Here is a 14,712-nt window from a genome sequence, read left to right as displayed (position 1 = left end):
CGGCCTCCGTTCGGTTTGTAAATAGATTTATATGTTTTTCAAAAAAATTATTAAAAAGCGAATACCACAATATCCATGGTATCCCAGAAAAGTGTATTGTGACACAATTTACTACAATGTATTGATACGCTAATATGTGATCATATTTCCCAGCCGTATTTAAGAACCATAGAATCCGCTTCAGCTGTACACAGGTAAATGGGTACCTCTCATTCTGATAAGCATGATAAAATATTATAAATATATTATAATGCTGGATATTTATTTGTTCTTTTACAAGCATTGTGAGATCAGTTTGCTTATTTAGACCTGTTCCTAACTAGCGAAAGAATACAGGTTAATGTTGAGGTTTATAGTCTGCATATCGTAAAGTCAACATCAGGAACAACTGCTCGGACTGCTTCTTCTGGTTTTCTAAAAAAAATAAACTAGAGAGAGAGAGAGAGAGAGAGAGAGAGAGAGAGAGACTGGAGTAACTTAACATTTACAGAAATTGCAGAAAAGGGAATATTACTAGATCTTACACTTTTTAAAATGGATTAATAAACAGATATATAGACAAACAGGCGACAAATGAAAGTGAAAAACCAGAATAAAATGTAAGCTTAGTAAGCTATTTGGGCCTCAGAACAGCTGCCAGAACAGCTTCAGTGCATCTTGGCATAGATTCTATACCTCTCTGGAACTGTACTGAGAAATGAGCATCATTCTTCCAAAACATATTCCCTCAGTTGATGTTTTGATGATGGCAGTAGAGCGAGCTGTCTAGCACTGCAGCCCAAAATCTCTCAAAGCTGTTTGAGAGCCGTTGACTGCGAAGGTTAAAGCATCTGATTTACATAATTTCCATACTCACGAAACGATTCAGTGATCCCTCGTGCACTGTGTCATCCAGGAATAGAGTACGCCCATCAGGACAGGAATGTTTTTCACCACAGGAGAAAGCTGATCAATCAGTTGTATAATCACTGTATTACAAAGCTCCTGCTTTTTCCCTTTGTCATGTCTGTAGTTCATTTGTCCACAATTTAGAACTTGTTCTCCTTGCTGCTGTCTAAAACGTGAACTTTAGCACTGTGGTTCGAAGAGACTTTAGTCACATTGCCCCTAAGCTCTGGAATTCACTTCCACATCACATCCGCCACTGTGAACATTTCAAGATTCAAAACTTATTTAAAAACTCTTCGTTTATTTGGCCAATTATTTTTTTTCCGATTATTCGGGTGGGGGGCGGGGCAAGCTTCCAGTGCACTTTGTTGTTGTTGTTGTTGTTGTTGTTGTTGTTGTTGTTGTTGTTTATTTAAAATAAAATCCACAAACTGAGTGTTACACATATAAACTTCAGACTAAAACTTTACACAACTGTTTGTCCAAAACAGAAAAGAACCCAACACACACACACACACACACACACACACACACACACACACACAAGAATATATATTATTAATTTAGGACTGTAGTTCAATTCGGTGCTTTTTGTGCATCCAAATAAAATAATTAATAAATACTTATATACACAATATAAACTAAAATAAATTTATTTATATATGTGTGTGTGTGTGTGTGTATGTATGTATGTATGTATGTATGTATGTATGTATGTATGTATGTGTATATATATATATATATATATATATATATATATATATATATATATATATATATATATATATATTATATAATATATATATATATACACACACACACTTTATTTTATTGTATTTATGCATTATGTTTATGGATGCACAAAAAAACAACGAATTAAACTACAGTCTTAAATATTAATAATAAAAACTCACTTTCACTGCACCTTGTGGTTTCTGTTACTCACTGACTTTAGGAATATTATTTTACTTGTGTTTACTTTTGATTCATGTTTTAATTAGACATTACAGATCTTTCTTGCGCTCCTATTGCGAGTCCACACTGTGTGTGATCAGCAACGCCGCCTCATTACTAACACATCACTTCCGTTATAATAAACGACAGAATTTACACTGCAAGTGCGCAAATTCAGCACATAATGACAATAAACTTAAATTCAACTAAACCTTTTAAGCAGCTGGCACCAGTTTCCCCCTTCCCCTTACACACAGTGGAGCATTTTGGATATAAACATAAGTTTGTGGTCGTGCATCAGTTTGATTTCCGCGGTGTTCAAAATGCTCCACTGCTTTAGAGGACTTGGAGGTTGCACAATTTCTTCCTCAGTCACGTGATGATTTCGCCTCCGTCTGATGGTGACTGAGGTCATGTTGGGAATAAAAGGTAACGCGGACAGAAAGTAAACTGAAGAAAGTCATTATCGGTGATTCTGGGTGTCTGCTATTGCTAGCGTGCGTATGACGTCATGCGCCGTCGTGGCTTATTCTTCCGGTTAGTAAAAAAACGCTCGTGTTATATTTGAGATGATATTACCTTTCTAAATCCATACACTAGAGTAGTGCAAATGTACAGTACTTCATTTGGGACACAACTTTAGTATTTACTTTCCGAAGCGTGTAACATAATGAGTAAATGCACCCCGTGCCGCGCGCAGACCAACTAATCGATACTGAGATTCACTGACAACGATTTTCATAATCGATTATTATCGATTTTATCGATTAGTTGTTGCAGCTCTAATTTGCATGTTGTATTTGTGAAGTGACCTTAGGTGTAGTGAAAGGCGCTTTAAAAAATTGTATTATTATTATTATTATTATTATTATTATTATTATTATTAAAAGGCCAGAAACTGGAGTGGGACAGTAGGCAGGAAGCTTTTGCATGGCCTCAGGCATTACCATCACCACACTCACTAGTTGAACATTTGTTGCATAACTTTTACGATCATGCTCCTTAATAGGGTACAATTTCATATCCTGTTGTTCAGATAAGGGATTTAAAAATAAAGCGAATGAGCAAATTAAAACTAATGACTTTTTCCCTTGCAGAAAAGCATTTCCTTTGTGATTTAGCCATGGTTCTGTTGTTCCCAAAGCTTTTTGTAGCTGCTGCATGGATGAATTAGTACTCGAGGCGCAGACACACTGCTCGGTTGTTCATCAACATGCCTGTGCACAGTCATGATAGAACATGCCCAGCTGTTATTGTTCTGTGTAATAGTTGGATATTACTGAACGCTGTGTGTAGCTTCAAGTGTGGGGTTACAGCAGTTAGTGTCAGCACTGAAATATTATTCATTGAGCCTCATCCCTCGAGCCCTGTTTTTTTTTTCAGCAAGGTAATTGGCTTTCCTGGTCAACTGTTCGTTTTATATACTTATTATTTTCATTATTGAATAAGATAATAAAGCTTTTCTTTGGGATGAACATCAAATATTCAAGAGGATAAAGCACATTATTGTCTGGTGACCATGAATTATCATAGTGTCTTTCCTAAAGAGGGAAGGTCTGTGACTTAAGGCTGCTACTGTCTCACTGTGCTTTCTCCATGCTCTATTATTGCTTATAGGTAATATTTTGCCTAGAAAAGATCCCGTGCCTGATAGAAAAGCATTCACACCAGAGTAAAATGTGAAATTCAGTACATGGATCGCTTTCTATTTGAGATGCAAGGACAAAGTGTCACACCGAAATGTAAAACCTTCATTGTTTTGAACTTGCTTTGCTTAATAAACCAATCAGCAGATTGCTTTGATAAGAACAAGTCCTGGACTTCGCATCAGAAAAGGATTCAGATTCCCAGTTGCTTTGGATTTCTGTTTAATCAGTGTGTTTCAGTAGTGCCAAAACCATGACCCTTACGCTGAACTGTACATGGAGGTGTGATTTGTAATTGAAGAAAGGGTTGAGGACCTGAAAGTTTTGTTTTCCAGGAGGCGTTGTCATGCGTATAAAGTTAACGCCATTTTTTTTTAGTTTCTTATAAGCTCATTGTTTCTTCGTTCCTGCTGCAATGATTGTTGAACCCTTAATCGTCAAGCTTTCCAGCATTATACGAAATAGATTTGACTACATTTGAATACTCGCCATGAAGAGCGAACACTATCTTTGTGTATAATGAATAGATTTCCTTGTAGGTCCGGATCTGCACAGTGTCTCTTTGAAAGCGAAGACTGAAAATCGATGTTTTTTTTTTCTGTATGCTCATTGTTTTGCAAGCGCTGACCATGCCTTTATTTAATCGGTTGTGGTTTGAGGAGCGATTGCAGAACCGGGGAAGGGAAATGAATTCCGTGAGATCGGGCTTAAGTTGTCTGTGGCTTCTGCTTTGTGCTCGATGGATTTATCACTTTTGCTGAATATTTATGAGAAAAGAAATCTCTGAGACGTTAACAGTAGCACATAAACAATATATTGCACATATATATATTACAATATATTGCAATATAGTAGCACATAAACAATAATAATACCTAGAGTATTAGGTGTTGACTTTTTTTCCACAAGCTTTAATGAAGACATAACTCCGTATGACTTATAGATGCAGCGGATGTGTATTATAGATTTGGATGATGACAGGAATGATCGTCTTTGTCCACAGTGCATACACTGAGCTGCAGCAATGCATAAAATGCTGTTTTATGTGTTATACGAATCCTAACGATTAAATAGTGGTAACTGTCCATACTCAAAACATTGATTAGTGGAGAACTATGCTCTTTATTAAGAGTATTTTGTGTTTGTTCAGCCTCAGTCTTATGACGCAGTGGAGCCGCTGGATGTGGAGGAATTCCTGATGACGCAGCTGCGCAGCGGAGATGCCGAGCTCATGCAGGAGCTGGGCGAATTCCCTGACGATGACCTGGAGGTGGATTTAGTGGACAGGGAATGTCGAACTGTCTACCACTCTGTCCCGGAGGAGGGGTAAGTTATGAAATGTTTAAGGATGATTTATTAAAACTTATTAACATTCTAAGAAACAAAGTAGTCAAACATTGACATTTTAATGCGTGTGTACATTCCTGTAAACCAGGATGGCCTCTTTTTTTAAATTTAGTTATTTATTTATTTATTTATTTATTTATTTATTTAAAAATTATTTATTTTCGAAATTCATATTAGAAATATCACTTTAAATATTAAAATATATTTTGTGTGCTAATACGTCGAAATGCTACTGGGAGTCACACTTAAATAAGCCACATTTAAATGAAGCGTGTACATGTTTTAATCTTGACCACACAAGCACTATTGGGCAATAAAAATGAATAAATTTTCCTGTCCATCTACCAGCGCTAAACAAGCTAGTGTAGTCACATACTGGTGTACTATTCTAGAGCATTATTGAGTAACCGGTTTTCCCCTTTTACAGTTGAATTTTTAAAACCCTCTCATATCGCCTTTAAATCTACATAAAGGTCTGTTTTGTGTACCATTCTTCTGGACATTCTAGATCAGTAAATGCTTTTGAACATAAAGTCAGAGTTTTCGATTTAATACGCAGCTCAACGACACTAATCACTAATCGAGTTTAAAAGCTGATGAGCAGAAACGTTTTGGCTCTGATGTGCCGCGTATACAGTAGTGAATGTCGTGGGTTTTTTTTTTTTTAATCCTCCAGATGTACATGAAGTACGCAGGCGGGTATATGAAGAGTGCCATGTGCATTGTTGCTACTTCTTCACATGCACGCAAGTCATTCATCAGTTATAAACCAGGCTTCTCTGCTTCACATCAGTCTGTATCACACCACGCTGATGGGGATTTCTTTTTCTATAACAACAAGCCCCGTCATGTTGTACTCCTTATGTATCATTCAAAGCTGGATGTGACCGCGGAATGAGCCCTTTCAAAAACACCACCTGAATTTTTGATAAGGTGTGTCAGGAAATGTAAGCGAAGCCGTGGCACTAGACCGGTCAGAGCAAGTAATTAGATTTTTATATTACAATAGTACTAAATTATAAATCTGGAATTAAAAAAAACAACAAAACATTTAGATTTTGTGCCTTGATGAGCTGCCAGAACAGCTTCCATAAGTACAGTCTCTGGAACTGTACAGGAGGAACAAGCACCATTCTTCCAAACCTATTCTCACAGTTGGTGTTTTGCCGATGGTGGTGAACTTCCATAGATATTCAATGGGCTTGAGATCTGGTGAGCGTGAGGTCCACAGCATGTTGTTATTGACATCGTTCTCAACAAAACGTTCAGCGAGCCCTCGTGCTCTGTAGATGTGGACATTGTTATACTGGAAGAGATCACACCCAGCAGGATAGAAATGTTTCATCATAGGATAATGGTGCAGTGACTCATACTATAAACAAGTGGACTACCAGTTTTAAGTTTACTCTGTGTTTTCTTCCTCCCCCAATTAAAGTGGAGAAAAAATGAGAAATAAAGTGAATGTAATACTTTAATGTTTGTAGCCCACAAATCTAAATAAATTTCTTAAGAAATTTGCATGAGAGCATGAAGAAAGTTTCTGTATTTTTTTGTGTGCAGGGTGGAACTGGATCCCCATGTGAGAGACTGTGTGCAAAGTTACACTCAGCCTTGGCTAGTGGTCAGTAGGAGGTGAGCTCCTGTGTATTTAAATGATGTTTAATGACATTTATGTTCATGCATAAATGATAAGTTCCTGTTACCTATGTCTTTATGATGCAGCGAAGCCTGTCAATGTCTTAACTCAGATTCTGTTTAAAAAAAAACAACAACAACATTGACATGCTGTGTGTATTTGCTGTGTGTGGCTTTTATACAGATGCCAAGGGGATGGATGGAGTGCGTACTCTGAGAGGACAGGCTTTCACAAACTACTTCAGAAACAAACGTTCGAGTCTGACGTCCAACCAGAGAAACAGGAGCAACCGGTAAATGGAGTGATTCTGACATTGTTTTGTTTCTGATACTAATTTGATAATGCTACCTTTATGAAGCAAGATATGACTGCACCTGTGCATTTAATACTCATTATCCAAAGAAGGATTGAAGGGAGTGTTCATTTGAGACAGGGAATGAAAGAGACATGTAAAAAGCGAGAAGTTCAGAAGGTTGAAGGAAGAGAGGGACGGAACAGGAGAACTTTCCCACAACGCTTTGGCTCTGTACCACCTTTTAATTTGAGGCCAGGGCTACAATGAAGCATGAATTCAGTTTCATTCAGTTCGAGCCAAATCCTCTTGGTCCAGCCCTGGCTTGCCAAGTCTTAATCAGCCAAACCAAAGATGCTGGTTTCAAAGCATGTATTTTTCATGAGCTTGGAGCCAGAGTCAGACTTAAAGGATTCCCTCTAAGGTTATTTAACAGTCCGTTAAATAATTCCTTCTAAGGTTATTTAACAGCTCTGAAGAATCCGGAACCGAGCCAATCCCAGGGACACCAAGAAAAGGCACCATTCGCACACATTCACACACTCATTCACACCCTCATTCACACCTAAGGGCAATTTAGCGATGCCACCCCCGCATTTAAACATGGAGAGAGAAAATAAAGATGCTAGCCAGACTCAAATATCTATTACGTGGAATGTGAGGAAATAACAGCAGATCTCGTACCCAAAACATTGGCCAACAACATGCTGATTTTTATTTTTTTTTCTCTCAAAGACACGAACATGATGTGCTGTGTGATCACTGCTCGTTCATTTCTCTTAGCCTGTATTAATGCATTAATTATTATTGTTATTAAATTATTTTAGTTACCATTTTTCAACCCGGGGGAATAAAAAGATGGCACCGGGCAGCACGTTGGAGCTTTTCCAAGCTGATGTGTTTGATTTGTTCACCCCTGTGTAATATTGATGTTAGAGTTGAAGCAAAGTTGCTGATTCCTGGTTTGTTTGTTTTTATTTTGCAAGCTTGTCCTTTTCTTGTTGCATTAAGGTAACTAATCTTGTTTTTTGTTTTTTTTTGCTGCTTCTCTGATCCTCAGGTGAAGTCTCTGTCTTTGGCAGCGTTATGTGATGACGACAGCGCTCGCAGCACTCTCACCTCCTCTGATTTTGACCTCCGGGGCCTTCAGCCAGACCCTCGTCTTGACAACCTCCTGCAGTTCAGTACTGCTGAGGATCTTGACCGCTTTAACCTCGAAGCCAGACAGAACAACCGCCATCCGGAACTTTTCGCCCTCTATCCACCTACTGATGAGGTGAGCCGTGAGGATGCCTTTTTGAGCATCTATTACTTAATAAGAGTGTTGACCTGCTTTAGAACTACATACATTAAAGCTGTGTATGTGCAACTTTCTCAACCTCTATATCACTGCAAAGCGAAAGTCACTGTTCTCAAACGTTTTGTAGCCAGGGACCCCTTTAAGTGTAAATCAGTTTCATGGACCCCATCAGCACAGATTTAGCTTATGAACCTAATCCATCTATTTGGGTATTAGGTTCAATGTGTACAATAAAAATGTGTGTACAGAGCTTTTTAAATTTCGGAGCTTTACACTGACGGGACGTATTAGGACCAAGTTGGGATTAATTATAGGCTGGAGTTCTTGAGGTTTGGATGAAATTTATTACATTCAAGTGAGGAGTTGAATAAGCTAATAACTATCAGAACTAAATAACATATATAAATATATGCATATACTTTATGCTTTGATAATGGTAGGTTGTGATTTCCAGCATTGTACCAAACAACCAAGCAAAACACACACGCGCGCACACACACACACACACACACACACACACATACACATACATCCTCTGGCTTTGCTTCACAGGCACCACTTTGAGAAGCATGGGTCCACCATGTTTGATTACAGTCATTAATTTAATTCATGAAACTAATGAAATGGGAACAGAGAAAACAGTAAACTCTCCAATGTTTAAGGATTTGTATTTGAATGGTAATGAGAGCTGATTGTTTCCCTCTATAGGAAGATGCAGTGGAAATTCGTCCCATTCCTGACTGTCCAAAGGAGCACATGGGCCTCAGGATCCTAGTGCGATGCCAGTCCATCAAGTAATCCCTCTCTTTGCTGTAATTGGAGTTTCTGACTCCAAGCATTCAAAACTGGGTTGAGGCACTCAGCCATTACACTTTAAATAACAAGATCTTTAACCATAAATAAAGGACATCGAGCTTTACCTATTCTTTTTTGGATCACGACTATATGGCACACCTATTGTTTACATCTTATTTGGCGGATGCAGTTTTGCTGATTTCAGTACTCTCTTCAGATTTCAGAAGCCATCTGTTACTGTGCTTGCATTACACAGTGTATTGTTTTAGAGAGATTATATTATTGAGGTATGAGGCTGTGCAGCTGTCAGAGGGATCATGATTTATTTATAAGCCCGTGCTTTTGTCCTCGCAGGTTTGAAATTGAGATCGAGCCCATTTTTGCCACCATGGCCTTGTATGACCTGAAAGAAAAGAAGAAGGTCAGTATTTGCTTGCCGCCTTTCTGTGTGAAAATCCTTTTAAAGGCTATTGATCAGGACTGCCATTAGATATGCACCAACCATTGAAGAATAGTCACTGTGTTCTCTGTGTGAGCTGCTTAATCTAGATTTATGGTTCCCTGTTCTTAGCACTGTCTGCCTCAATTCACTGCATGACAAAGCCAGTTTCATTTATTCTTCATTAGACAGATCCCTAAATAAGAACTTCCATACTGAGAGTTTGAATTCGGTAACTATTAAACAGCCTTGTTCGCTGTCTCTGTTTATTTTCTTTCAGTCTGCTCCACTTTCTCTCAACTTTATTACACCTGCTGTTTTTCATTACACTTGCTGTGAACAGTTTTGCCTTTTGAAATAACACAGGAGCAATCTGCGTTTCCTTCCTTAGCAGCCTGCTCTGAATTTCACTCCTGCATTTCTTTCTGCATAAAATGAATAGACAACAGATGTCGTATTAGGCATCAGTTTCCTTTACAAGTTTGAAGCCCAGTTTTGTCAGGAATCATAATTAGGTGCTAAATCTGGACATTGTGTATCTGGATGCTTGATCCTACACTGAAAGTGAAGAGAATTTGGGATAGCAAGAAGCATCTTTGGCTATTCAATTCCATTCCATTTTATTTATATAGCATTTTGAACAATGGACATTGTCACGATTCTGCAGTCTTACAGAATACCAGATATGGATTTGGACTTTCATCCCTAATGAGCAAGACAGAGGTGACCATGTCAAGGAAAAACTCTCTGAGATGACCTGAGGAAGAAACCTTGAGAGGAACCAGACTCAAAAGAGAACCCATCTTCTTCTCTGTAACACCGGATAGTGTGGTTATGAGTCATTACTCTTCCACAGCTGTATACTATAGAGTCAAGTCTGTCTTTCAACAACTCTGTCGAAAGGATCTTTTAATGATCATCAGGGTCGTTTTTTGATTTAAACTTTAAGTCTATAATATCCAAGTGAAGTTAAACACTGTTCAATGAATGAGACTTGAGCGGAAATTGATTTTTGGTAAGTGCAGTCGTTAGGCTATCCAGGCCAATCCTTAAAGCAGAATCAAGGAACAGGAACTAGGGGCAAAAACAGGAAATACGATAAAAGATAGAACTCCGGAACGTCTGAGAAACAGCATGACGATCATCACAAAATATTGTGACTTAATGCGATTACCAGTAGATCTTAGAGAAAGGCCTGTGCACATCTGTTTGTTTTTTTGTTTTTCTTTCCCATTATCATTATCAAATAATGCCAGTTGTCTTTTTTGGCCTATTCAGTTTTTGGATTTGAAACGACAGTTTAATCCCAGAAATAATTAGTTTTACTCCTGTCTATTACTCTGCAGGTTCAGTAGCATGCATGGTGCCTAGATTTTTTATTTTTTATTTACATTTATTAGTGATTTTTGAAGATGTCATGCATGAATTTGTAATGTAGCATCCAGCACATTATTATTGCAAAATTATTTTGCTGCCTAGGTAATAATCAGTGGATAATTTTGCAGTGGGGTTTAAAGGTTAATGTGATAACTTTGTTAGATTTCAGAGAACTTCCACTTTGATCTAAACCCGGACCAAATGAAAGGCTTACTGCGCTCCCACACCGCTCGTATTGACACGTCCACATTGGCGAAGTCTGCCATTTTCTCCATCTCCTACCCTTCTCCAGACATCTTCCTGGTCATTAAGGTAATGCACCTGCATCTCCACTTACCCACATCTCCAAACAGTGAAGACTTTATTTTGGGTTTTGTTTTCTACACCGAGGTTTGATCTCGAAGGTTATAACTACTATACTATAACTACATATTGGTGGTTCCAGCCCTAGTGATAATGATACAGAGGAAAATATTTATATTAAAGATGATGATGATGACAATAATGTTTCTCTATATTATAGTTAGAGAAAGTCTTGCAGCAGGGGGAGATTGGAGACTGTGCAGAACCTTACATGGGAATGACTGACAATGCTAAGGTGATGACTGAGAAAACAGATTCCAGAAACATAAAGTAACATAAACTGCTTTACCTCTTAAATGCACCTCCTCTCTTATTCATTACTCTTCTCTTCTTTAGAACAAAGACAAACTGGAGAAGCTTCGAAGTCAAGCAGAGAACTTCTGTCAGAGGTTGGGCCGGTACAGAATGCCCTTCGCCTTTGGTACAGCCAACATCATGAATGCGATCAGCACAGGCACACTGGATCGAGACACGAGCGACTCAGATAGCATCAATGGTAATAGCATAAACAGCCATGGCAGGTTGAATGGAGCGAAAAACCAAAACAAACGATAACAACAAAAAAACAAAAGAAATATTAAAAAATGTGAATGCCTGTTGCTAAGGATTCATGCAACTCATCAGTGCAACTCGTGTCAAAGTTGAAGTAGGTCATGTCGTGTTTATGGGACAGAATGTCTTTTGAGATCATAATTAAAATTTCCTAAAGACAGATTATGCCCAAGACTCAACTTTGCTTCAGTGGATCCCAGTACTCTCATTTACAATGTGCTCATCTTTTCAACACACTACTGATTTATAGTATACAGCTTTAGAAGAGCAATGATTTATAATCCCACTATCCGGTTTCACCCAGAACCGGTCCATCTCGAGGCTTCTTCCTCATGTTGTCATACGGCGCCTTTTTCTCGCCTCTGGCTTGCTCGTTAATCTCAGTCTAAATCCGGATCTTTGTAAAGCTTGCATTACAACGATGTCTGTTTAACCGAATTGAATTCTGACTTGTAGATCATAGTATACTGGTTGGGTGACTCATTTTATTTGCTTGTGCCAGGCAAGAACAATGTAGATAAGAAGGCTTACCTGCCCAGACGCAACTCCGAGAGGTTCACCACCCTGGAGGACCAGTCCAACCTGTCCGGCGTCAAACCTGCCGTCATTAACATCCAGACCCTTTTCAAACAGGTCAGCACAATACTTAGAGATTTATACATGTTTTCCCTGGCTGATCACTTTTCCTCTGTCACTGAGTGGTCACTGTTTTGTGATAACTGTACTAATTGTTTAGCACATTTTACAGCATTATGTCCAAGATATTATGGCTTCCTACTAGTGTAAATCTGTGTTTTGGAAAAAGATCTTGAGCTGTGATCATCGTTTTTGTGTTGACCCTAAACCAGCTCAGGGCCACATTTTTCACATTGTAAAGATAAAGTTCAGTAACCTTGCTGGCGCAGTTTAAAGTGATGCATTCCAGAAGTCCTTCTCCCGGTTGTAGTGAAGAGTTACTGTTTTATTTTTTAACAGCGTGGATATGTGTGGGATGTAAAGTCTTTTGGTCTGTATTCACAGTCGATTAAAGAGCACACTGAGGAATTTAATAGCGAAATTGCTCATGTTGGTATTCAAGCGTCAGACGTAAATACAAGCATTATTCAGAACTTATGGAAGAGTTACACATGTGAGGTGGAGTTTGTCTAAAACCGAGAGCTTTATCTCAGTTACACACATTCTAGCCTTGAACTTAAGTCCAGTGCCTCTGTCTGACAGTTTGATGTAACCACTAGATATCATGCTGGAAGTCATGTTTTGGGCTGTAAATACACTTTAAAGCTATTTAATTCAATTTGAAGACAGTATTGAATATATAAATGACATTATTATATCATTAATGGCTCTTTAAAGTGCACAAAGTTGTCCCCCCTCCACTCACACACAGAGGGCATTGGAAGAGACGGCATCCTAATCAGAGACATTACTTATGTATTATTATGATATATATTACTTGTATCAAGAACCAATTTTTCTGTGGATACAAATGAACTTTTTGTGAGCCATAAGCATAGCAAATGAAATGCTTCATCGTTTAAAAAGAAAAATCTTTATAGCTATTCTCTTTCTGTTGTTCTATCGTATTACATTTGACAGCAAAGAAAATAATCCTGTTTTCTTTCTGCAGCTCATATTTTCTATCCCTGATTTGTTTTCAGGTTTATAGGCAGGTGGTTGTGTTTAAAAGTAAATTCGAACAATCTCTGAGGCGTGGACTGCACTCGGGCGTTTAACATAATCTGAATGGCGCACCCAGAAAAATGATTTAAGCATGTGCGTAATCGGGAATCAGAATATGCATAACTTTCCTGCGTAAATATCGGCATAACTTTTGAAAGCCGCTAACTCACGCCACGAACTCTGAATACTATAATAATTCATGTTCTGATGTAAAGAATGATTCAGACGAGCGGTGTGTGTGTGTTTGCAGGAAGGGGAGCGTCTCAGTGATGAAGACTTATTTAAGTTCCTGTCTGACATTAAAAGGACGTCCACTATTCAGCGACGGGTCAAGATAATACCAGGTGATGTCCGTCTTCGAGCACTTTCAGATTGTTCCAGTATTTTCCATTTGCATTGCACCAAAACGATGTCTTCCCTGGGACATCATTTGGATTTGTGCTTGTTTTTGATCTGGCAGGCTCTGTGAAGCTAGATGTGAACCCAGTGCCAGATACAGGGATCTCGTGTCTGTCTCCTGAGCTCATCCCTATTAAACCTGTATCAGAGAAAAACGTGCGACCTGTAAAAGAATTGCTCGAGTTTCCCTCCAACGATGTCTACGTCCCTCACTTCATATACAGGTCGATCTTTACCTTTGGCTATGAAACTTTGAGTCTGTACTGCATCTTTTGATATTACAGATAATACTAATGGTAGTGGTATATTTTAAAACCCAGTCACTGTCATGTGACTGTTCTGCTTTGGCTTTCACCATCATATTATATACCAAGTAAATTTGTCAGTTTTAATTCATTAAGTGCACATAGTCTCTGGATTTCCACCCAATGGCTGGAGGACTGATTCACATTCCCATGATAAAAGCTTACTTCAGGGCTCTAGAGCAACGATTCTCAAATGTTTTGCAGCCAGGAAGTCCTATAGCTCTCAAATAAACTCCATGGACCCCTCAGGGCCAGATTTATTTTATTTTATGAACTCTTCAAATATTATGCTCATTATTCAAATGTGTACAATAATATTCTGGCTATTTATCAGAGCGTTCTTTTCCTGAACTTTCTACCGACATGACGGGTCCGAGTTGACGTTATTTATGAGCGGAATTGTTTTTCAGTTAGTAAGGTTTGGATTAAAACCATTTAATTCAAGTGATGGGTAAAACCGGCTAATCTGTTTAAAAAAAACCAAACAAACTTAATAATAAACAGAACAGTGATGGTGGTGGATTGGTGTTTAAAAAAATAAAATGAATAAATAAAAAAAAAAAATTACAGACTCACTGGCTATGCTTTGCAGACTATTGGGCATCCTTCAGTCTTCCTTCAAGTCTTCATTGAATATTGGGTGATTGCTGCCATCTAGTGTTAAATTATTGCACTGCTGCGGTGGTTAAATGACCTCAGAACATCAAAGAATCCTGTAACTTGACCCACCAAGCTACCA

General features: G+C 38.3%; 1 protein-coding gene across 5 annotated transcripts in view; it reads left to right on the top strand.

Annotated features, from left to right (window-relative positions):
* Window positions 1-14,712, top strand: part of dock8 (dedicator of cytokinesis 8) — a 65,433-nt gene that overhangs the window by 16,088 nt on the left and 34,633 nt on the right. For all 5 annotated transcript variants that reach the window (XM_017467696.3, XM_053680305.1, XM_017467699.3 and 2 more), the window contains 12 exons: window positions 4,639-4,814; window positions 6,396-6,467; window positions 6,655-6,763; window positions 7,824-8,039; window positions 8,772-8,857; window positions 9,213-9,279; window positions 10,837-10,986; window positions 11,198-11,272; window positions 11,374-11,533; window positions 12,092-12,222; window positions 13,520-13,613; window positions 13,730-13,892. In XM_017467696.3, the coding sequence (XP_017323185.1) occupies window positions 4,639-4,814; window positions 6,396-6,467; window positions 6,655-6,763; window positions 7,824-8,039; window positions 8,772-8,857; window positions 9,213-9,279; window positions 10,837-10,986; window positions 11,198-11,272; window positions 11,374-11,533; window positions 12,092-12,222; window positions 13,520-13,613; window positions 13,730-13,892 (1,499 nt within the window). The remainder of the gene's footprint in view (window positions 1-4,638; window positions 4,815-6,395; window positions 6,468-6,654; window positions 6,764-7,823; window positions 8,040-8,771; window positions 8,858-9,212; window positions 9,280-10,836; window positions 10,987-11,197; window positions 11,273-11,373; window positions 11,534-12,091; window positions 12,223-13,519; window positions 13,614-13,729; window positions 13,893-14,712) is intronic.

This window comes from Ictalurus punctatus, chromosome 5 (assembly GCF_001660625.3).
Source record: "Ictalurus punctatus breed USDA103 chromosome 5, Coco_2.0, whole genome shotgun sequence".
Lineage (NCBI taxonomy): Eukaryota > Metazoa > Chordata > Actinopteri > Siluriformes > Ictaluridae > Ictalurus > Ictalurus punctatus.
This window is presented reverse-complemented; position numbering and strand designations above follow the sequence as displayed.